The 24,812-nt window shown below is 35.9% G+C and overlaps 2 protein-coding genes across 5 annotated transcripts in view; one reads left to right on the plus strand and one right to left on the minus strand.

Moving 5' to 3' along the window:
• Nucleotides 1-24,812, plus strand: part of LOC113401338 (probable E3 ubiquitin-protein ligase HERC4) — a 333,429-nt gene that overhangs the window by 97,375 nt on the left and 211,242 nt on the right. The gene's annotated exons all lie outside the window — the stretch shown is intronic.
• The window catches only part of LOC113401146 (intermembrane lipid transfer protein Vps13), a 31,299-nt gene continuing 7,868 nt past the window's right edge, over nucleotides 1,382-24,812 (minus strand). The window contains exons 22-61 of one of the 2 annotated variants that reach the window (XM_026640909.2): nucleotides 24,239-24,478; nucleotides 22,017-22,232; nucleotides 21,452-21,721; nucleotides 21,204-21,373; nucleotides 20,898-21,037; nucleotides 20,341-20,504; nucleotides 19,619-19,768; nucleotides 19,130-19,349; nucleotides 18,301-18,447; nucleotides 17,901-18,091; nucleotides 17,633-17,770; nucleotides 17,357-17,509; nucleotides 16,966-17,052; nucleotides 15,395-15,528; nucleotides 15,197-15,305; nucleotides 14,809-15,018; nucleotides 13,949-14,105; nucleotides 13,687-13,805; nucleotides 13,196-13,420; nucleotides 12,876-13,091; nucleotides 11,963-12,004; nucleotides 10,222-10,425; nucleotides 9,800-9,937; nucleotides 9,561-9,707; nucleotides 9,066-9,214; nucleotides 8,702-8,833; nucleotides 8,329-8,544; nucleotides 8,079-8,244; nucleotides 7,729-7,951; nucleotides 6,957-7,132; nucleotides 6,706-6,825; nucleotides 6,505-6,614; nucleotides 6,231-6,426; nucleotides 5,894-6,043; nucleotides 5,655-5,744; nucleotides 5,228-5,397; nucleotides 3,815-3,941; nucleotides 3,470-3,595; nucleotides 2,994-3,116; nucleotides 1,382-2,742 (exon numbers count right to left, since the gene is read on the minus strand). In XM_026640909.2, the coding sequence (XP_026496694.2) occupies nucleotides 2,668-2,742; nucleotides 2,994-3,116; nucleotides 3,470-3,595; nucleotides 3,815-3,941; nucleotides 5,228-5,397; nucleotides 5,655-5,744; nucleotides 5,894-6,043; nucleotides 6,231-6,426; nucleotides 6,505-6,614; nucleotides 6,706-6,825; nucleotides 6,957-7,132; nucleotides 7,729-7,951; nucleotides 8,079-8,244; nucleotides 8,329-8,544; nucleotides 8,702-8,833; nucleotides 9,066-9,214; nucleotides 9,561-9,707; nucleotides 9,800-9,937; nucleotides 10,222-10,425; nucleotides 11,963-12,004; nucleotides 12,876-13,091; nucleotides 13,196-13,420; nucleotides 13,687-13,805; nucleotides 13,949-14,105; nucleotides 14,809-15,018; nucleotides 15,197-15,305; nucleotides 15,395-15,528; nucleotides 16,966-17,052; nucleotides 17,357-17,509; nucleotides 17,633-17,770; nucleotides 17,901-18,091; nucleotides 18,301-18,447; nucleotides 19,130-19,349; nucleotides 19,619-19,768; nucleotides 20,341-20,504; nucleotides 20,898-21,037; nucleotides 21,204-21,373; nucleotides 21,452-21,721; nucleotides 22,017-22,232; nucleotides 24,239-24,478 (6,336 nt within the window). In that variant the 3' untranslated portion in view covers nucleotides 1,382-2,667. The remainder of the gene's footprint in view (nucleotides 2,743-2,993; nucleotides 3,117-3,469; nucleotides 3,596-3,814; nucleotides 3,942-5,227; nucleotides 5,398-5,654; nucleotides 5,745-5,893; nucleotides 6,044-6,230; nucleotides 6,427-6,504; nucleotides 6,615-6,705; nucleotides 6,826-6,956; nucleotides 7,133-7,728; nucleotides 7,952-8,078; nucleotides 8,245-8,328; nucleotides 8,545-8,701; nucleotides 8,834-9,065; nucleotides 9,215-9,560; nucleotides 9,708-9,799; nucleotides 9,938-10,221; nucleotides 10,426-11,962; nucleotides 12,005-12,875; nucleotides 13,092-13,195; nucleotides 13,421-13,686; nucleotides 13,806-13,948; nucleotides 14,106-14,808; nucleotides 15,019-15,196; nucleotides 15,306-15,394; nucleotides 15,529-16,965; nucleotides 17,053-17,356; nucleotides 17,510-17,632; nucleotides 17,771-17,900; nucleotides 18,092-18,300; nucleotides 18,448-19,129; nucleotides 19,350-19,618; nucleotides 19,769-20,340; nucleotides 20,505-20,897; nucleotides 21,038-21,203; nucleotides 21,374-21,451; nucleotides 21,722-22,016; nucleotides 22,233-24,238; nucleotides 24,479-24,812) is intronic. The other variant, XM_026640910.2, reaches the window with a different exon arrangement.

Genomic DNA, 24,812 nt, shown 5'->3' on the forward strand with positions numbered 1-24,812 from the left:
TTGTGGGACTATGTATACACTTTTACAACGGATCGGTCGATAGATCGAGGTTATTTCATATAAGAAAAATAATATATTTTGTTATTGTAATTAAATAAATGGTAAAGTTGAGACCTCGTTAAGTTTAATTTTCTGGTGCTTCTCAGGCCTGAGATGTTTATTTACGACCCGGTAGTAGATTGTCAATATGAAAGAGTAACGCTTTTCTATATTGTATAAACATTTTGACTATGACTACAATGAAACGTTAATAATATACTTTAATATATAACCAAAAATTTTTATTTTTTTGATAAAATACGAAAATGAATTTCCAGACCCGGTTGTTATATTTATTTTGTCATTTCTGTTTTGGGCATTTTTGGCGAAACTTAAAAATACGTGTGACGCTCGTGTAAGATATACGATTTCGATCTCAAAGTGTTGTATAATCTAATCTATGTATATGTCACCGTAAGATTACAAACATCGTTAGATTACAATCTATCTCGTCAGATTGTAAACTGTCGAAATATTGTGAACCGTGAAATATGATTGCAATTTAACGTATTATTTTTCGCTATATTGGAATCTATCGATGGGAAACGGGCAAATTGTGAACTAGCGTAGAACGGAATGCATCTCGCGCGCTGATTGGTTGACCGTTATGTGCGGGGGCGCCTCTCCGGCATCCGCCATATTATTTCACCGTAAAATTGCAAATACCGTTAGATTATAATCTATTTCGCGCAATTGTAATAGATTGTGAACGTTTATTCAATTTGCAATAAAATATAAATAATTTCGATAGTTCATAATATTTCGGTTAGGTTAGGTTAGTTTTTATAATTTAACTGAAATTTACTTCGTTAGATTGTAAGCTACCGAATAATAACGGTGACGTATGATTGAACTCTTACAATAACACCGGTCAATCAGGGGACAGATTGTAATCTAACAGTTTGACTTCGACAGATTACAATATAGCGAAAAATAATGCGTTAAATTGCAATGATATTTCAAAGTTCACAATATTTCGACAGATTACAATCTGTCTCGTCAGATTGTAATCTAACGATTTTTGTAATCTTACGGTGACATATATAAATCGGTTTCCTTTTTGGAATTCTAGCAATATCAAATTATGCACGAAAGTAGTCATATATATAATGTACATATATACAAAACTATAATTATACCTTATTTAGATCGTTACGCTTGGAGTTAGATAATATACCCAATATTACATGAAAAGCACGTGAAGCTGCTGTTCAAGTCCTGATCTTGCATGGGTCGTGTTGGATTGCAGTATAACAATAGATTAGTATATTAGTAGTTGTCGAAAAAAACATAATTTAAACTATAATAATTACAAAACTCAAAAAAGGATATTAAAAAAACATTAATTTTAAATCATTTAATATCAATCAAAAGGGTTATACACAAGCTTGAGTAAGACAAAAATATTAGAAAAAAGTATATTGCTCAAAGCAAATAGTATAAAATCGATGGAATTGTACCTGAAAATGAAAGAAAACGCACCATCGTCCAACTTCCCGAGTTCACTTTTTCTAGCACGTAAATATTTCAAAAAATATAAGTATTACAAAAATTAAACGTCTCGAACTTTACACTCTATTCAAGTTTAGCAAATACAGCAAAGCGAATTGCTTATAATATTATATGTCCGCTAACTATACAATTAACATAATATAGAATATTGAAATAACAAACATTGATACAAAAACAGAAAACCCATTAAACGTTTATAGTCATCAACAAACACAGTCATATTACACAAGACTTGTACGCACTTGTTATAAGGCACTAATACTGGTACATAGCTAATGAATGCGTTTAACAAATTTGGTATTCTTTTAACTTACTTAAAACTCTCAACTAGATTATTTAACAAAAAATTTACTCGACCTTATCAAAAACAATGTTGTACCAACGAGAGCATTATAAACATATTTAATATAATTTATCTTTAACTTTCCATAAACATAAAAACTATTTGAAATGACAATGTTCAATAATTACAAACTATATTGTTTATTATGTTCATATTTATAGCATTTTCTCTTAATTACAACTAAATGCGATGTAGTCATGAATTAAACGCGGTTTGGCGAAATATACATGTAACATTTAAATGGACAAAACTATTATAACGACATACGATGGATCGAACATATTTGGGCATTTTAAGTTTAAAGTCAAAGTAATATGTACAAAATGAAACTTTTTCGGTCTAACGTATAATATAATCAAATATTAACAAGAGATGGGACGGCGGGGTAAACAAACAAGAATCCAAGAACTAACTTTATCGATTATATCTTTCTAGACTTCTCGTTAAAGTTCAACATATATTTGAACATATAATTATACAAAGAATCTATATATGTTTCATAAATATGTTTTTCTTGAATATGCAGTTCTTTTGTTAAGCAACTTTTGACTAAACATCTACAATGCAAAATATAAGCTACACTGCTGCGTCAACACAAACACATTTAAGAGTGAAATACTGAACACTTCTTCGGTTCAGCGGAAACCTTTAGGATTGAAGTGGTGCAGATTAAAGTGATAGGCGAGAGTAAACAACGCGGTGCGGTAATCGAATATAAGTAGAAAGAATTCCCCGAGCCCTACGGCCGGAGTCGTTCTTTCTACTGTCTCATGTCAACGAGCCCGCATGAGCCGCTGGCATTGTGCGAGTAGAAACTTCTTCTGCTGCTCGTCGTACAGGAAGATGACCTGTCACGAAATTATAATAGTAAATATAAGGTTCGTTACATACTCAAACACTTTATTAGTATATTTAACACATCGGTAGTCCCTGAAAATTTTGACAGTGAAATAGATCAATCAAGTATGAGAGTCAAAAAACATGACTCAGTTTGCTGTTAAGCACACCCTTTTTTGTAAGCACAAATACTTTTATTACAGTGTTCTAAACACAGCAAAAATCGATATATTCAACAACTCCACAAATAAAGGTCTGTCACCTTGCCCGAGCCGGAGCTGGGGAACATGCCCAGCACCTTCTTCTTGGCCGTCGGCACGTACACGCCCTTGGCCACGGCCGTCGGCACGTCCGGGATCTCCGCCCACAGGTACGTCCACACGATCTGCACCAAGGAAACTGGTTAAGCGAGGTACGAAACTTTATCAAAAACTTTTAATATGACTCCGGTGTACTTACTTACGTATATTTCTTTACGTATATCCAATGACAAATAGTATCCCAAAAATGATAAATCTTATGAAATAATCGGCAGCAATAAATATATATATATATATATATATATATATATATATATTACGATATAAAACTTGTAAATTACAAAAAAAAAAATCGAATAACAATACGCCTTTATAATTATGTGTGGCAATTTATTAATTTTTATTTATTTATTAAAAATGTATATTTTGTCTTATTCCCTGCAATTGGATACTTCATGCATTTAGTTCTTCACATTACCTGCCAACCGCCAAATACGTTGTTCTTTTCCAAATAGAGCAGTCGCTTGTCAGTGCACATAACCACTTCTTTGGCAGCAATCACCCACACGTGAGCTTCGTATGTGTCCGTGCTCACAAATTTACCCTAAAATAAATCATAACTTATTTACTAGATCAAAATTAACCTTAACATGATCTACGTACAATATTTTATTGATAAAACCCAAAACCTACAATTCTTCAATTTGATGAGAATGGAAAAATTCACAAGCCTTATAATCAAATCACTTATAACAAATATAATTATATAACATTAAAAATCATTAATTACTAAATTAAAACATATTTGTTAAAAAAACGTTACCTTTTCAAGTTCAGACAGCATTTTGTACCCTTCAGCCTGAAGTCTAGAATAAGGCCTGACGCCGGCGTCGGCCGCTAAGTACCGTGCTGCTCTGCGCTTCGTCACTTCCTCAGACAAATCCGCCGCTCTGATATTATTCATAATGTTATATTAATTATCATTTATGCGATCAGCTACGAAACACACACTAGTTGATAAATAAATAAATGATTAAAAATCACAATCTACGAAATTCACAAAAACAATTTAATAAAATGAATCTATGAATAATATTATGTTGATATACAGTTCACAAATTACAAATTACATTTGGACAAACATTTATTAACGTTAATATTTACACCTTCGTTTAGTATAACAGTACACAAACCAATGGATATGCGTAACAGGATATGGTACATTGCTTAGATGATTACAGCCATAGGTAAGTATTTGGTTAAATATCAAGGGATTATAGGGTTAGTTGTTAGTCAAATAGCGCTAAGAATGAAAAGCCAAGGATCTACCAACAAACAAAATATCTAACATCAGTTTTTATCGTCTAGTACCGCACTCCACAACAAAAATCTACTCGAGTAATACTAAAAAATGTACTCTACATATCTAATCTAGCAACTCGGATACGACGTAGCCTCGGATAATTTCCTAAACTACTTCACACTCAGTAGCAAAGTCTACACGTTCTAAAGCCGACGTCTACCGGTGGTCGCGGCAACCTTCTAACGGAGGTGAGCAGTCCGGAGGTGAAGTCTACGAAGCCGCCGACGGGCCGCACGAAGAGGCCGACGGCGCCGTGGCCCAGCCCGCGCACGAAGCCGCCCGCGCCGCCCGCCTGCGCGCCCGCCAGCGGCCGCGACACCACGCCGCGCACGCCCTCCACCACGCCCTGCGCAGCGAGTCGTGCACGGGCCTACCTGCGCCCGCCCTGCCTGCGCCCGCCCTACCTGCGCCCGCGACGCGCGCCCTATTTCGGAGACCGAGTGCCGCGAGTTCTAAGCCCGCGATCAAACTTTATTACGTCGGCATTTTTTAAAAAAACGTACTCGAATGACTTTCGTGTATAATTCTCACGACTGATGGTCGATTTTCGTCAACAAAATAGACGAGTTGATAAAAAACGTTCATTCCGGTGCATATTATTTACCAGACCCTGATTTACCTAGGTAATGCATTTGCGATTTATCAATGTAAATATTATTATCTAAGATATATATATACTTTGTCATCATCAAATAACAGTACGACCATCACAAAATCTAGACTAGATCACTTGAAATTTGCGCTAACACAAAACAAGCTCCTCTCCAAAAACAGCATAAACTAAAGACAATCCAATAAATAACACCGAACAGCGAAGCCGAGGCGTCATGCGGAGACAAAGCATGCATAGATCGAGGTGGACGATTGGATCACCTCTTGACGGCATCGAAGGAGCCTGAAGCGAAATCGACGACGCCCGCAGTTGGGCGGGCCACCAGCCCAACGGCTCCAACCCCCAGGCCCTTAAAGAACCCTTCCACACCATGATCGCGGGCGCCCTCGAAAGGCTTCGTGAACACGCCAGTCACGCCGTCCACCACACCCTGTTTGTGTTCATATGTTCGTAAACACGGCGTGAGGCCTCCGGGCGGACCCGTTGATACACACGCAAACAATTATAAAGCTTTAAATAAATTACATTCCGTCTTCGATACGATATCGATAGCGATAGGGTATCATTCAAATTTTTATGGCATCAATTTTTACTAATAGTAGATTTTATATTATAGTAATTTATTTAAAAAAAAGGTAATTCCTTCCGACGTTGAATCAACTATTTAAGAAGTTTTTCGGTTCATACCATGACAAGTCCTTTTCCGCTTCTAGCGAGGCCCTCTTGTAAGTTAGCGGGTGGTTTATTGATATTATCTCTGCGACGTCGCTGATAATCCTGTAAAGTTAGAAAGTAAGTAAGAAATTTCTAATTATTTTAAATATTTATAAAAACATTCTGTCAACATACTTGGTTGATTTACTTGTATTCCTTTTTTTTCGATCGTTCGACCCAATATGAAACAATTTTAATCACGAAAGCCGTACCTTGTCGAGCGAGAGCGCGGCGAGCCCGTGGCCCATGGCGCCCGTGATGCGCGACACGGCGCCCGCCGCGCCGCCCACGGTGTGGCCCACCAGCGAGCGCACGCCCAGCATCAGCCCCTCCGCGAACTCGCCCGGGCCCTGGATCGCCCCCTGCCGAAACGAACGCGCTTTACTACGCCGCCAGTAGTACGTATCACCGCGGTAATTACGATCAAATATAAATTAATACTGTTATTCTATTCCTAACATAAATTGTATGATTATTTAGAGGAAAAAAAAAAAATATTCGTATTTTTTTTTTGTTTTGAATCTTGTGCTAATGAAAATGATCGCTAACCTGGAAAGGTTCGTAGAATAAATCTTCGACGCCCTTCTTAAGTCCGATGACTAGACCGTACGGATTTCCGATGACATCTAATCCGAGCACCAGAACGTAAAGTTGTTTCAGAGCTTGTCCCGTGTAGTGACTCTGAACTTGACCGATCAACTCCTTTTGCGATAAAAATTCATAATTTCTTTCATAATATGACAATCTATAAAAAATAGTGCTTGTTTTTATTTCTTATAAATTATGTTTTACATCAACATTAAGAGAATACACAAAAGCTTACTTGAATACAACGTCATTCATATCTGTTAGAGTAACACCAATACTCTGCAGTACTGTTCCAACGAAGGTAGGTAGTTGAGTCGTTCCACCCAATGAAAACGATACGTGCACCTACAGTACAAAGTAATTATTAACAAAAATACAATTTTATTACACACAAATCAAATAAATCCTATTGAACCCTATTATAACTTCTTCTCACCTTAAGTGGAGATAAATGTAAGTTATCATAGAAGTTCTTCAGATCTGAAGCAGCACCTATCGCCGCCAGTGCCTCTAGCGGTTGTCTTGCTTTTTCAATATCCAATTGGAACGCATCCAACTACAAAATAGACTCTTTTAATATGTTGTACATATATGTAATATACATATCAAATACTTAAATTTAAAAAAAAATGTTACGTAATGCCATGTTAGTATACTAAGCAAGATAATTAAAGCATTCAAACTTACAGCTTCCTGTTCCGTGAGCAATCTTTGCGGGAACATTCCCATAAGAGCATTAATAAGACCCATGTCCACTTTTACGTGGAATTCCTGTATCAGCACTTTATAGTACTTGTACTGCCGCACGCTGGTGTGCTCCATTATACGCTCCACTATCGACACTTCAATAAACGGCTTCGTACCTACCAATAGAATATATTCATTAAACTACATTAAATTTAAATAATAATTTCGATGTACTTGTAACCAGCATGAATTTTATGACATTTTTGCCCGTAAATTCATCTTATCAGGCAAGATGTTTCATGCCCGTTGTACCCAATTACCTGACGATATTCTCCTGATCGATATCGGTCAAGGCCGGCAGCCACTCAACTGCGCCGGACATATTATAGTTCACAAGTGTATGCACTTGCACATATACACACAAGATACACTGTGTTACCTCGCACACATATTTCGAAGGTATGGTATATTCTACACGAGAGATTGTTCAGATGCAGGACTAACTTGGCCCTAATCCGGGATTTGAACCAATGATTATAGCTACACGTTAAAATTTTAATGCATACACAAAAGTATTATATTTTTTATTTTTAGTCCAAATGAGATAGTTGATGTCATGGTCTTGTACTGCAAAAAAATTCATCACGGAAACAGATCGCAGAGTACTCAGTTTAACCTTATGCAAACTTTAATTCCCCTAATACCGAGGTGAAATACAGTTGAGGGATTGCATTCTCTAGTTAGCCAATAGATGTAAATTCGAGCTCGGTACCGGACGGATCGTCGTTGGCGACAGACTTGGGCGGCGGCACGGGCGCCAGCACGACGGGGAAGGTGGGCAGCGGCAGCTGCTGGTCCACCTGCAGGCGGTGCAGGCGCGCGTGCACGCGGCGCGAGTGCGGCGTGAGCCCCACGGCCGCCCACACGCCCGGCTCCTGCGTGCGCCGCACCAGCCGCGCGTTGGGCCGCAGCAGCCGCATCTCCTCGAAGTCGATCTGTAGGTCGCGGCGCGCATGAATAATACCCTTTATTGTTTAACGAATTCATAATTTTCATTCATAGCCGTCTTGCCTACTAATAATGTTTACCTCATAACTTACTTCCTAATAACATTTCACGTACCTCAGTTTTATCATCGATCTTGACTCGTGGCGACACTTGTGTGTCACTAACCGTCTTCTCGGCGTGGTAACGTTGATAAGCCTCTTCGAATTGTGTAGCTTTAGGTCCCTCGATTTTCTTGTAACGCCGTGCACCAATTTTACATTGCTCCCATATTATGCCTGAACTATGAAAATACGACAAACAAAACATTAAATAACTGGCAAGGCAAAGTTTTGCTCATTCATCTAGGATCGGCGGATGAACATACTTGGATATGCTGACATAGAGAATCTCCGTGAGCTCCGGATCGTTGACGAGCGACAGCCCGAAGCCGTGTATGGCGAGCACGAGCTCGGTGTGCACGGGCTCGGCCTCGCCGATGGTGTGCGCGCCGCTGGCCAGGATGGGGTCCTGCGTGAACAGCACCACGCGCTGCAGCCCGTCTAGGAACGACACCCACCAGACGTGCTGGGTTTCGTTAATCCTGAACGACATTATATTATTAGATTACATTCACATAGTATTTTTTTTTAATAATTATGTATCATTAGATACATCAATGTTACTAGTTGTTTAAGCTTTCCTTACAAAAATAATATCCTCGAGCTTCTCTAGTACTACGTAAAGTTTATTTCACTTACATAAAGTCACCGATTCCATCTTTTCTTAAATCGTTTTCGATTTCTTTCTTTTTATGCGCTTCGAATATTAGTATACGTGGACCGGCTGGATTATCCCAGGTGTATAGCATTTGATGCATTGAAGGTATTTTTCTAAAAAATAATTATATACTAAATTAATAATACATTTAAACGATAACGGTATTATATATTTTGAATCGATTATAGGATTACAGACGAACGAACCGGCGGTACCAAACGGCAACCATCCACATCGATGGTCGCTAACCATTGCTCCTATGATACCATGTCCGCTGTAACTGCCCCGGCACACTCCCCGTTCAAACCTAGGCAGTTTCCCCGTACACAGTCTGTGGGCGCTCACCGCACGTTGACGTTCTCCTTCTCCAGCACGTCGACGGCGTAGGGCGAGTAGTTGACGAGCAGCGCGGGCGCGTGTCCGGCGCGGTACTGGCGCACCGTCACGTACGTGCCGCCCTCGGTCAGCTGCACCTCCACGTGCAGCCCGCCGTACTGCGGCCGTCGGAACAGGCCAATGAGAATTTCGTCTTACGAGTAGACGAACTTTGTGATTCTCTCGTGAATCAGGTTAGTGAGAATGTGCTTACGTGAGCAATTTTTTAGGTAAACCGATCAGGATAAATTGTTTTAGAATTGATTTTCAAAATCACGAAATAGATGACGTTTTTCATTCGGAGTTCAGCTATTACGCTACATTATTCTACGACATCGATATGACCAATTCGAGCTATACACATAACATGAATAAAAAAATACCGACGTAAAGTTAGTTTTCTTTGGCTCTTGTAAAACATTGACTACTGAGTATTTATAATGATTTATTATAACGCAAGTTCACCTCATTGTTAAGCTTCAAACAAACACTGAGTTGCTCTGTGTACAGGAATGGTGCGGCGTGATCCATGGAGCCCGACACTCGCAGCAAAAGCAATTTATCCTCTCTTTCTATCACGGGCCAGAGAGGTGAACTAGAGTTTTGTTCCACCTAAGGAATAAAATATATGTAGTAAAGAAAATTACAATACTATAAAAAAATAAAATATATTTAATTATAAATATTTTATAAAATTGACTTACCTCTTGCCAAGGATCCCCTGACCTATGCAATTCTTGATGTTGTATAGGAAACGGACATTCGTTAATAATTAGGAAAAATGGCGTAAATATAACCATTTTCGTCAAGCTGTTGAACGTCAGCTGGTTAGTTACTGCAACCTGGAAAAACAATAGGATTAAAATTGTATTCTTAATCCAACATTAAATTCTACTAGCAAACCGTTTCGTACGGGTGTAATTTATTAATTATATATATGAGTGATTATATAATTATATATTATAAATATAATTTATACCCCATATCACTCATGAATAATGTAGCTCTCTACCATTGAAAAAATAAATAATTGGATCATTATTACCTCCTATAACTACATACAATTATACCTCCTCCTCCTTATAATATTTGTATAGATTAAGCTAAAAACAATCAGTTTACAAACCTCGTACGTTCTTCCTTCGTTTTTGCATATTATAACACCAGAACTTCCAGGTACATCTAGTGAGAATTTATCAGACCATTCTCCAAACTCCACTCGTATCGCAGCCTTCTTTTTCCCAAAAAAGTTTTTGGCTCGGAACGAAAACAATATCGGTTCCTTGTAGTCTTTCGGGTGAAAGATTACATTGCCTGTTTCATCGACGTTCTAAAATATAAAAAAAATAAAAGTGAAAAATTATACATATATACATATCTAAATTTTATTCCATAACCATTTTATATCATAAAGATTTGAATATATTATTGTATAAAAGGAATTCCATTCATAAACGAGAGCCCGACAGAAAATATATGGAATTTGCCATGGTTTTGCTTTGAAATGCCGATGTAAAATAATTACATTAAATAAACACACAGCATTAAGTTGACACGAAAATTTAGGGAATTTTATAACGACAAAATAATAATTATGAAATTCAACACAGAAAGTAAGTATTAGTAAAGTATGTAAATGATACGACTTTTAGATAAAACTTTTAATTATATTTAGTGTCGGTCTTTTACATTGACAGTCATATTAACTAGAAAGTGTTATGTGCATAAATATATAAATATATATATATATATATATTTTAAATTACTTATTATGTATCGTATGCAAAAATTATCAAGAAAATTCAGTTTAAAATTTTAAATTCCATAGAATTTATATTATAGTTTATACATATTAAGTGTTTTATTATTTTGCAGACAAGCATATTACCAACAGTAGGTCAAACTTATAAAAGCAAAGCAGTATGCTTGCTGTCCCACTTAGACATTGACAATGAATTAAATATAAACCAAAGTTTACATCATCAATGTGCAGCCAACCAATATAAGATGTTCTGTCCCTTGTGCCCGTTTAATACACTTTAAGCCGTTTAATAATAAAACAAAAGTATTGACGTTATATCGGTGGAACAACCAATGAGTATTAAATACCACCCAGTGAGGCCTCATTGCTACCACCAATATGTGTTAAGATTAAAGAATGTATGTTTATAAATTACGTGCGAAAATTATAAAAAATAATGAAACATGCAAAACATGCAGTTACATAATTTCATATAAATTATTAAATAAACATTTAAAAAATAAAAATACATATATTTTTAAAGTAAGGTCATAACTTCTAGAGGATTACTTAATATTTGGTGCGATGCCCACGTTATATAAAATTGTTTTTCATAGTGTAAGGGTGTTTGTTTTAACACACATACCTAACATATAAGGTATATTTCTAAATAATCTAGTAATAGGCTCAATTTTGTTTGCACTCACCGGCAAACATGAAGCGCGTCTAATAAATCTACTGCAACGAGAATGTCTTATCTGTAATTTAGACATTTACATATTCTACAAAGAAGCTGATACACATTACGAATACATTGGGGACTACAAAGGTTTACAGTACACAATACTAAAGTTATAAGTGAAGTATGACCCTACTAACCATGCACATAAGAAATATTCTACGCATATTAGAAGTTGTTTACTAAGTATATAAACTAAACGATGATGATTAAAAAAGTTAGAATGATGCATTACAAAAATCGAAACCGTAAAACGTTTTATTTTAAAATAATTTATACGTTTCATCAATTATTACAAGCAAAATATATTATAATTAATTATAAAGTCAAAGCATGTTACAAATAAAATACTAATTGCGGATTATTTCAAACCATGTCTAAGGGTACCTTGTTGGGTGTGCTGGAATCTTTGTCTGGTTTCTTTGATTTCTGCAAGCATTAATTTATATGGCCCTTGTATTATCGGTCCAACCAAAAATGATGTAAGTATAAGTTTTAACTCCTATCTTTGGAAAACAGCTGTTTCTGGTAATTGCTATTTTTTTTTATTAATATTAAAGTCCACCATGTATGCTTCAAAAGATATACAATTTTATGGATTTGTTCCCATTTTTCCCTTGAAATGGATACAATAATTGTCCAGTGCCAATAATGTAAAAAGCTCGAATTTTAACTTAATATTCAACTGACTATTTATGTATCATATCGCAGCTGCAGTAGAAAGTTAAATAACTATTTTAACTTCTATGTATGCTTTATAGTTTCCTTATTAGTGAAATTTTAAACATAAATGTTGGTTATACCTACCAATATTTAACCTATAGTTAATGTTACATTGGAGAAAAATTAATCGTAACATCTTTATAGTATACCTTAAAAATATTATTCCATCAAAGTTGTGTGCATTCTACTGTGCATCCAAGGAGATCTGAATGCAAAATCAATACAGGCAACAAAACTTTACAACAAAATTTCAAGTTATTTTCTTTTTGTAGTTAACTATAAGTATATCACTATAAGTAAAAATAATTATAATCTTTTATAAAAATGCTTTGTTTCTTCACAATTATTACTCATGCTCATACTATTTCATTTGACCCGTAGGTGAGATATAAGAAAAAATGGAAACTCGTAGATTATAATGTATAAAATTATTATTAAGTGTATTTTTATTAGATCATTAACTACTGTACTAGCAATACGTTTAGGCCTAATCAAGGATAATACGGATAGGACAGATTAGTACCGCTAATGTTACGTAAGTTTCGTACTAAATGAAGAGAGGGTTGTATTTACGTACTCGGTAGCAGAGAGTGAAACCGGTCTTGTTGAGCATCCAGAAGGGGCAGTAGAGCGACAGCATCTGCGTGCCCTCCAGGTCCACGCTGTGCACGCCCAACTCCAGCGTCATGACGGACGGGCTGTCGTGCGACTCGAACGACCACACCGACAGCTCCGTGTCCTCGTCGGGCAGGTTCTTGGTGCATACCCAGCACTTGTCCAGGTAGCTTTGAATCTGTTGGTGTAAATAGTAAATACGTACAGGATTGTGACACGATGCAGTCGATGCTTAAAGCATTAAGGAGATTCTCAAAGCTCAGGTTTTTTTGGCTGACTGACCATAATGACAACCGAAGCTCGATTAGGTGCCAAATGTGATAAGTGGAACATCTCGCCGGGACTGAAGAGCTGCGTCCGTCGCAGGCCTAGTTGTGACACCAACACAGGCACAGGTAGACAGTTTTGCAACTTGACTGCAGGTTTTAGGACAATGTCGTAACATGAAGATGCGAAAGTGTGTCGGTTAGAGTGCTCGAAGAATACTTGCTCCATAGTTCCTACAGCCTGCAAGCATAAATTCATAGGAACAAAGAGGAAGATACAAACACGACTACATACGTAAATCAATGCAAAGCTTATATAAGTTAGTTTATTCGTTCATTAATTTCTGAAAATAAGCTTTTTAAGTGTTAAATTCTGTATACGAACACTCGTGCAAATCTTTTTTTTTTTAATTAATTTAAAAATACTTATCAATTTAACATTCATATCTATATAAAAAATTCAATACATGAATATATATTTTAATATTTAAAATAATAAAAAAATACCCGTAAGTAGAATTTTTCTCCACTGTTTTTATCTTTAGAATCACATTGTAACAATTTCGATAATTTGACTTCCTGCTGTAGTTCGCGCCATATAAACGGCGACACCGACACCGTGAACCCTGAAAAATAAGTTTAAATTATATCTCAAAAATAAAGATATTCTGTTCACATTCTGTAATGAGACAACACGATGAATGCAAGGTTTGTTGGTTCTATATATGGTTCGTGGCTCGAGCAGCCGGACAGAATCACGCGCGAGCACCTTCGACGGAGAAGAAGATCTCAGCCGTGGGCGTGTGCACGGCCTGCAGCGGCAGGCGCAGCGTGTCGCCGGGGCACACGTCGCCCAGCAGCCGCACCTCGTTGCCGCTCAGCGTCATGTAGTACACCGACACGTTCACCGACAGCGTGTTCATTACCTGCGCAAATGCCGATATTGGTATACATAACTCTGTATTCAACTCGGTTATAATATGGAATATGAAATATTTGTAAAATAATGTAATAAGTTACATAATGTTTGATAAAAATGTCATTATTTTATATAGTAAGGTATAAACAAAAAAATTAAAAGAATTAATTCATTTTAAAGAAATAAAACAGTCTCAAAATATAGATCAGTTTTATGCAAAGCAACACTTAATTTATAGTTTTGAAAATAATACAATAGTAATATATTAGACTCTGATCTTTCGTATCATGTGTACGGTGACTACGCTGATTGAACATTACTTTTTCAGTTTGAAGATTAAGATAAGATGTTATTTTTAATAACATTTTTTTTTTTCAAGAAATTTAATGCTAAGAAATTTATTTAAGGTCATAGTCGTTTTAGATATAAGATAAAGTAAGAGTTTCTTTGAAATATATATAAAATTTTATTTATTCAAAACCTTAGCATTATACAATACGTTATATGTCTCGAAAATGCCACTTTATTATTTAAACATACAATGTTTCTTTTTATTAATGAGGGAATAAAAATCTATTCATATAAATAAAATTGTGAGTGTGTTTCTATGACTTATCGCTGAAAATAACTACCTCTTTATAAGTGAATAAGGCTATTTGCGAATTACCACGATCTAAATCAAAACTGAACACTGTGAGAATATAACATACCTGCACGATACTGCGCAAGTAGATGTGCAGCGCGGCGTCGTGCATGACGACGTCGGAGATGAGCCCGCGCGGCTCGACGGCGGCGGCGTGCGGCGCGGCGGGCGACGCGGCCGCGGGCGTGCGCTCGCCCGTGTGGCGCCGGCCCAGCGCGAAGTAGCGCTTGTCGGCGCGCTCCACGGGGATCACGATCTCCTCGCTCATCTCCACGATCTGCTCGAAATTACAAAACATGGATATTTATATATTTCATGACAGTAATTCGTGGTCAACAGATTTATAAAAATTTAAATCTTATATTAAAATGAAGTGACGTGTGTCGATACTAGAGACGACGTATCTCTAGTATTGACACACGTCTCAATTGTTCATTGTATTCTGTATTACTGACCTTAACGTTCAGTTTAAGAGGAGGTGGTGGCTCATTAAGCTTCATAACATTAAGCCCGCCGTGTTTAAGTTGAAGAGGAACACAAGCACCGGGCTCCAATACGACTTCCCTGTTGACGACAATAAGTGAGAATTAATATATTTTATATAATAGTACATCAGTATATATTTAGATGAGATAGATTATGCGATGATATACCTGTAATCGGAGACAGTATATTCTTCGGTTAGAAAAACGGAGAAATCGTCGTTGTTTTGTAGTGACAGTTTAGCTGTTAGTCCCGTACAGTTGTGTAATACGTAAGGAGCACCCAAATATTTTTTAGTCGACTCCTGTTAAACAAAAAACATATGTATACTCTATTCCAATGGGAATAGGAAAGAAGGTAAATAAACAACTTTGACCTTGAATTGACATTACATTTGAGTTACACTAGTGAGGAGACAATTATTGAGTGAATGGGTAATGAATGCTAAGGAACGACATATTTTATTGATTTTACGTAATTTTTTAAATATTTTATTTATTAAAATTGCAGGAATGGTACATATTAAAATTTTTATATAGAAGCATTTTTAGGCTTAAATAAAAATTAGGTCGTTAGTTTTGATGTGGATCGTGGTATTTCGCAAATAGCCTTATTAAGTTATAAAGAGGTAGTTATTTTCAGCGATAAGTCATAGAAACACACTCACAATTTCATTTATATGAATAGATTTATATTCCATCATTAATAAAAATAAACATTGTATGTTTCAATACTGAAGTGGCATTTTCAAGACATATGACGTATTGTGTAATACTAAGGTTTTGAATAAATAAAATTTTATATATCTTTCAAAGAAACTCTTTTTTATCTTATATCTAAAACGACTTTGACCTTGAAATACATTTCTTAGCATTCAATTTTTTGAAAAAAAAAAACAAAATGGAATTAAAAATAACATCTTATCTTAATCTTCAAACCGAAAAAGTAATGTTCAATCAGCATAGTCCGTGTTGATGGCAAATCAAAAGTCAGTAGACAAAAGCAAAAGGTCGCAAATACTAAATCGGTTACAATTACAGTTCGCTTAAACAAAGCCAGGTCGTAAGAAAAAAAACTTTTGACAATTCCGAATAATATCTTGCTCTTGTATTATTTTAAAAACTATAAATTAAGTGTTGCTTTGCACAAAACTGATCTATATTTTAAGGTATTTTATTTCTATAAAATGTATTAATCCTTCTAAATTTTTTGTCTATACCTTACTATATAAAATAATAACATTTTTATCGAACATTATCTAACTTTTTATATTGTATATTATATTTCTATATTATATTATAATCCATATTATAACCAATTAAATAAATATATCTTTTTAAAAAATCTAAACTGTATGTTAAAACTAAAATAATATATTTTTTATCTGTATAAATTTATTCATTCGCCATTCGTTTAGCAAACATCCTTAGTGAGGTCTCCATTTTAATTGTTCGTTCATCAAAAAATGGCGTTTTGAATGTCGGCTAAAATTTTTTTGTTACTTTGGAAGTCAAATTTAAGTGGATTTACGTAGTTAAGTGAAATATTGTTATATTAAAAGTGAAGATATATTAATCAAGAACTGTTTGTAGTAAATCATAAAGCGGACTTATCAACAAACCACTTGTGATATTGAAAAGTACGGTTTATTTTGGTTATTTCCTATTCCCATTGGATAGAGTATATATTACTTATATATAAAACAGCTATACATATAAGTAGTTAAAGAAAAAAAACTTACATTTTCTCCAACCTTAGCCTTAGCAATAATCGACGTGTCAGTGTCTCCCACGGCAGCAGAAAAAGAGTTACCCAATTGTGTTAACACCTGAAAAAGAAATATTACCTTGTGAATTTGCAATTATATTTGCTAAATTTTACAGTATACTGCTACTATTAATAATAATCGATGTAATGTATAATAAATTGGAACGAGCAACGCGGGTGATTTAGGAAAGTTGAATGTAAAAATATCAAAAACTATAAGTGATTGATTGATTGATTTTAAATAAATACATTACACAATATTATCACATTGCACAAAAATATGAATAAAATTGTTTGCTTGATGCGATGCATCATAGTCGTCGCTCAGTCTACTCTCAACTTGTAACATGCGGGGAAGGCCGTACCTCCATGCCGCTCCTGGTGACGGTGATCTCCAGCGGCTCGCTGCTGGACACGGTGACGCTCTTGCTGGCTTGGCGCTGCGCCACGGCCTGGATGTTGGCGGCCTCGTCCGTCGTGTCGATGGCCTGCGCGCTCTCTTGCGGGCGCATCACCACCTGCGGAGCGGAGTATTGGAGTAACATTTCTTTAATATTATTTGTTTAAATTATGTTTTTGTTATGAACATAATATTGGTACGAGAGTTCTCATCATTGATTAAATCGATAAAAAATAGTCACCTCCATTTTGAGCTCCCAGGGAACGTGTTTGTATTGCGAGTCTTTGAGTATTTCGACGGGCTCTATGAGCGGTTCCCACATTGCGCGACCGATGTTGTAGTACGACACTTGCATCGCCCACGTCGACTCCATGTAGAACTGAGTATCACATTTATTAAATGTATTTTGTAAATAAAATCAACTTAATAATCTTGAAATGGCAGATCTTTCTTCTTTTTTATTTATTTTTTCTATTATGCAAATTATAATATTAATTTTGAGTACTTACATCAGAGCTCCAGTCCCTAACTTGGCCAGTAAGTGAGGCTTGCAATACAAGTACAGGGATGGTCTCATTGCCGATTTCCATTTCCAAAGCCACGACGATAGAGGGGCTGGACATGAGGCATATTTCACCGACTGGTGCTTTTACCACTTCTTCCGTGTCTTCTTCCACATCGATAGCTTCTATACCTTCCTCTGTATGAAAAAAAACAATCAACACGTCAACACATCACACAAAACATCGCAAAGTTTCGTTATAACTTACCAACAGTTAGCTGGTATTTTAAGTATTAGTTTAACACTTTGTCATTGTATAGAAAATCAATCATACGGTAATAATAAATATTATGATTAAATTATTAACTAATAATAATGAAATAAGTCTACACATCCGTTTTTCCTACCTGTTTTTAGGAACCAATATGAACTAGGTTTAAAAGGTTGAATGTCCCAAAGTTTGTCATAGAATATTGGTTTGTTTTCCAGTTCGACGTTATCTTCTTCACGACTAGTTACCGTCGCCAGCGCACGGTTGAGCAAAGCTATGATCTCTGTTTATAAAAAAAAAATAACATTAATACACCTTCTCGCAATTACTAGGAAATCATACCAATATTAAACACTCAAGTTTGATTGAGTTGTTTATTTTTGTTTCACGCAAAAACTATTGATCCGATTGATGTGAAAGTGCCTTTCATATTATGACAGTGTATAGTTTTTCGACGGACATGTTTTATATTTTTAGAGGTACATATTTTTATGTCAATGTTGTCACTGGAGTAACTAAGTTGGGCCAGGTGTATTCTAGACAAATACTTCCAAAGTTACACAAAAAGTCGTATAAAAGTTTTATAGCTCTTTCGCTTCAAAATGCTCATCGAACATCAACACCTTATGCAAATAACTTACATATGTACATATATGTACATACTTGAGCTTCTGAATAAAAAATGTAACCAATATGTTGAAATACTAAACAAGTGGCGCCTCATACAACATTAATAATAATGGTTAACAAGTAAACCAACGATAATAATTATAAAAAAACCTAGCAAATAAAATTTTTCCATATAACCATGCATTAAAAAGACGTGCGGTAAGATGTACGTATCATCGTTCAGACAGATAGATAGGTTGGCTCGAAATAGATTGTAATGTAATATTTATTACATCTTATATATCGCAATCGAGCAATATTTAAACGATAGGGGGGGGGGGGTTCAGCAGGTCTACCTGGCGACACGGTGATCTTGATGTCGGTGAGCGCGATGTCGAGATGCATGCCCTGTCCGGGCGGCTGCGCCAGCGCCAGCGATAGCGTGGCGGGCGCGAGCAGCCAGCGCGGCGCGGCGGGCGGCGCTCCCAGGCGCCGCGCCACCACCTGCAGGCCCGACACGCCGCCCTCCGCCACCATGCGCTCCTCCGTCTTGCGCAGCTTGAAGCGTGCCTCCATCTGCAGAAATGTCCGCGGAATGGAAAGGAAGGCGTGGCTGATAGTCACTTGGTACCATCGCAATTTAGAACTGTGTTCAAATATATAAACTTAATATTTAAGGACAAAAAGTTTTTGGACATTAACTTTCAGGAGTTAAGTAACTTTTGTCCTATAATCCATAAAACTGCCGCTAATTAGATTCAGGCGCCTACAATATATAACCACTAAAAGCTGTATTAAACTGTATGTAAAGAACTCTAAATTATAATCTTATATACTATACTTACGTTAAGTACCAGTGCATCACACTCCTTCTGCTCCAGAGACTCGACCAATATGATATCCGGCTGTTCGATCTTAATGTTGACAGTCATCATGGAAAGCTTTTGCGGCTGCTCTGTTAAAGACGGTGCTGATACCACAGACACTTTTTTCTTCTGAAGATTTAATAAATATTGAAGTTATACTTCTTTTGGTGCATTGTGATAATGGCAGTGATTTTTCATTTTTATGATGCGCGCAGAGTATGACTAAAAGCTACATCATGCAGTTATTTGAGACAGTGAAGTAACAAGTCGTTCGAAATACACATTCACATTGTATCTTATTTTAAAATGTTTATTTTATTACAAATTTAAATTGAGAATATTTAAATTTGTGTTTAAGCCTTATATCTTAATATTAGATGTGGTAAAAATAGAAAAAAATACATTTATCATAATAATATTAAATCTTAATTAATTATTTGCATACTATTAAAATCTATTTCCACGCGCGTACATTTACACGCACCTTTTTTATAGACAACATTGTTTGGTACATAACTAAATAATTATTTTAAAGTATTTTTAAAACGATTATTCATTAACAGCTTTACCTTTAAATGTTTTAAGGGAGTGATTAATTAAATAACACTGTCTTATTCTTTGGAATATTAAATCAATTATGACAAAAAGAAAAACAGTCTCTAGCTGACCAACAATTAAAAGTGTTATTATTGTGTACTCACTGTTATAGCTTCTGCGGATTTTTCAGTTTGTGACTTAACAACTTTTATTTCCTCCTTAGGTTTATCTGGAGTATCATCACTCAATCCAGTTGTCATGAATTCAGCGATTTTGTTTAGGAAATCAACAGCTAAGATTAGATTGAAACTGAATATTCTCATATCGACTGAAATAAAAATAAGATGATTTTTTTTAAATATAATGGAAATAACACTAAAATATTTTTCAATAAAAAAAAGGCTAGTAGCCTGTAAAAGTACCACTGCTAAGCCATGAACCTTCAAAGCGAGATATGAAATAAATTACATAAATCAACTTAGAATTATAATATATGTAGTACATTAAGTGTGCAAAGGCGGTCTTATTGCTTTCAGCAAGTCTATTATCTCTATCACTAACATTCTAATATTATGCAATGTAAACTAAAAGAAAACATATTTAAACTTCCATATTAATTAGTAACGTAAATTAAATCCATTGTTTTCGATTGATGAACAAAGTGCAAACCATCAAACCTTTAAAAAAAATCTCATTTTATTTAAATTAATGATTAACTAACTGAATGTGTCTCCATTCTTCAGGGTGTAAGTAATATCAATCATGCTGCGTATTTTGTCGTGCGTTTCCATAATTGCGACTGAATTTTCGTCAGATTGACTGAGTTTGGTTTCTTGTTTGTCGCGACGTCTTTCTAAATACCTAGTTATAGAAAAAGGCTCATGTTAATATGTACAAAAAATATTTAAAATATTTTACTATTCGTTAAATATAAAATTAATATGATAAAACATTTGGCTACTAAATTGGAGTAGTAGTCTGATTGAAAAAAACCCATGTATCTAAACTTGATACGTATGCCGATTACCTTGTTATTTTAGCCCCTCTTCCGGGCCTGGTGTCATCTAAAGTGCAGTCAACTAGTAGAACAGATGTATGCATCGAACTGTCAGAGAACATTCGACCCTTGACCGACAGTAAGGCCAAACAAAAGCGGGCTAATTCCACATCCTTAACAAACATCGAATCTTCGGATGACTGGAATCAATAAAATTTATTCAGATTAATGTGCTGTTGGCGAGTAAACAACGCCCTAATTAAATAAATATAACTTACTCCATGTGTATTCATGAGATCGATGACAAAACTGTCCATGGTGAAAGAGAACTTTATCGTAGTTCTTGGCATTTTCGTCTCAGTTGGGGTGACGACTGCTGTGGTCGACTTCATTTGGACTTTACTTGTTTGACTCTTAAATGTGGTTTTAGAAATCGTTTTAGAAACAGATGCTTGAGGTTTTATTTCTTCCGTTTTTGCTTGACCTTCTTGAAGGTTTTGATTAAGAATTTTCATGATGCTCTTGTAGTCGCTGTGACCTACTGTTATCTAATGAAGAAAATTTTAAACATTATTCAAATATTTTATTGAATGACATATTTTTATCAAAAAAACTAAATTATTATATAATATAGTCATCTATTAGTAAACATAGTGAGTATCTATATCTGACACAAACAATACAGGCGCAGGTCCAAAGACTGTCTGCCTACCTGATCCAAGGATCGAACTCAAGGTTTTGGGATCTTCCTACCTCATACTAACGAAAAAAGGTCATTATAGTAATCAGAGACTACACATTCAATTTAAATTATTTAGAAGTTGTTCATATTAATATACTTACAGCAATAGTTTTCATTCTTCCCGATATGTCTAAATCAGGAAGCGCCTCATACCACGAGGAGAGACTTCTCTTTACGAAAAGTTTGAAGCTCGTTGGTCGCAAAAGCTTACGCTCATACAATATTTCTTGATAGTCTTCTTTTAACATCACACATGACACTTTCATATCTTCCAAGTCGAGCATCAGTTCGTCTACTGTAACTTTATTGCTGACGTCCTGTATAATGTAAATAATAAATATTAATGTTTAATATCAATCTAAATGAAAATACCTAATAAATTATTGACAGTTAGTAATACATTATTAGGTATATATACATTTTTGGTTAGACCTCTACATAAACATTTGTCATGCAAGTTAACCTCGTATTTAGAGTGCACGTAGCACGTACACTGCCGGCCAAAAGGTTAAAACCGCACTTAAACAGCATAATTATCTATCAATTGTAATAAAATCCAATAAAATAAATAGACACCTGGATATTCTATCGATAATATCGAATATTTAAAGAAGTCATTCTTTTGTTTACTTTCAATTTATTGGACAACTATTGTTTACAAAAACCGACAAAAGTTACGCTAGGGCCAGGTGTTAGAGTCGTAATAATATGTTTATTGTGTGCTCACTACTAATTAGTTTGCTTTTGTTTCACATTGGTCAATATTAACGATTATTTAGCTTCTGAAAACACGTATTTTCGACTTATTATTATCTATATCTATATTAGTTTACTTGGGTTTGTTCACAAACAAGTCAGTCTAAACTTGTGGTTTCCACAGTGAAATCATTCTTAAAATAGGAAAAACACGCAAAATTAGCAGTGAAGTGCTTTCTGCCACCGTTGTTTTACGTAACGAAGGCGAATCCGAACGTGAGATTGTTTCACAACTGAAGTTGTCAAAGACTTGTGTTCATAACACAATAACTCGATATAACGCTCAGGAAGGCCGAATGCTACCACGTCTAGTGAAGTTAATTTTATTGTATAGCAAGAGAAATAGACGCTTAAAGGCACCAGAAATCCACGTTGAAGTAAACAAAACCAGAGTTGAACCTTTACTACAGTAAATCGGCGACTGCGAGATGCGAAGTTGTATGGTCGCGTCGCCGTTGGAAAACCTCTGCTAAGGCCACAAAACAAGAAAAAACGAATGCAGTGGCCTCATGCCTATCGAGATTGGACTGAAGAAAATTTTAAAAAAGTTCTTCAAAGTTTGAACATTTCGGTTCAAAACGAAGAATTTACGATCGACGCAGTGCCCAAGAAAAGATGATGCCAGACTGTGTAGTCCCAACAATCAAGCATGGTGGTGGCTCAATTATGGGTAAGGCTAGAGAAACAGCCTGGAGATTTGATCAAAATTCAAGGAATTTTGAAAAAGGAACAGGTCAAAAACATTTTAGAACAAAATGCCGTTTTTTCTGGGTTGCGATTAATTGGAGACGGATTCATTTTCCACGCAAGATAATGATCCAAAGCATAGCTCAAAATTGTGCAAAGTCTTCTTTGAAAGAGGCACAAGGAGTGTTAAAATCATGGTTTGGCCTCCTCAGATCCCGCATCTCAATCCCATTGAACTTTTGTGGGAAGAACTTGGGACGTCCGTATTCGTACCCATCCCCGCAAGCAGAAACGTGGAATACTTTATGAAAGTTGGAACCATATATGACAATCAACAACACCATCAACAAATTGATTGCTCGTTTGCCGAGACTTGTGAAAAAAGTCATACAATGTAAAGGAGGATTTTTTTTGATGAAAAATCGGTTTAGCTAACTGTAACCTTTTAAAACATAGGCTGATAATATTTCTTTATACTTTTAAAGTTTATTGTCTGTCAATTAGTATTTAATTAAAAATTCAATATTTTATTGGAGTTAAACTTTATTTTCCTACTTTAATTAAAGTGGTCTTAAATTTTTGGCCTGCAGGGTATTTATTTTTGACGTATTTTACTAATATTTTTTTAGTAATCATTAAATTGACTATTCTATTATATATCCATATAATTATTATAGATAAATAATAATAACAAAACTCGTTTTTACTCGCGGCTTCGATCACGGGCGTTTGCAGGTGTCAGGGGTAAAAGTCAATTTAGTTCAGATGCGTTCAGAATTTCTTGCGTGATTGGGGAACAAACATTCACCCATCCAAAAAATCGCATAAGACTACATTACTACTCTCGGCCATCGTGGCCCTAACAGCGGTTTCGACTGACCGCGACGGGCAGGTCCACGAACTGGTTGCTGAGGTTCATGCGGCCCAGGTCGAGCAGCAGCGCGCTGCGACTGGCCGAGTTCTCCGGCACGAGGATGAGGGGCGCGGCGAGGCGCACGCGCAGCGCCAGCTTGGTGGAGTTGACGTACGCGCTCTGCACGTTGGCGCGCGCCGCGTCCGCCGCCTGCGACGACGCCGACAGCAGCGCCTCTTGCGCCGCTTGGAAGTTGTTCAGGAACTCCTGCACGCACACGCGCCCGGCCCATCAGATTTACGCAGGGATCATTTTTATTTTATTTAGCGCTATCTGCCTCCTATCGCCTTATGTGATGATCGGCATTGTTTCCATCAACATTATTTGCACTATTGTAAACATACAGTGACCAAACCGTATTCTAGTATTCTTTTTTAATAAAAACAGAATGAAAACTGTTTCAAAATTGTTTAACTGTCAAAGAAAAAAAAAACAGAAAGTATAATATTTTCAAACGCGAACGTATCACTGAATTTCAACTTATTTTACGCTTGTTGTAAAACGTTTATTTTTCGAATTATTTTTATTATTACTTAGGTAT

The sequence above is a fragment of the Vanessa tameamea genome, chromosome 7, assembly GCF_037043105.1.
Source record: "Vanessa tameamea isolate UH-Manoa-2023 chromosome 7, ilVanTame1 primary haplotype, whole genome shotgun sequence".
In the NCBI taxonomy this organism is placed as follows: Eukaryota; Metazoa; Arthropoda; class Insecta; order Lepidoptera; family Nymphalidae; genus Vanessa; species Vanessa tameamea.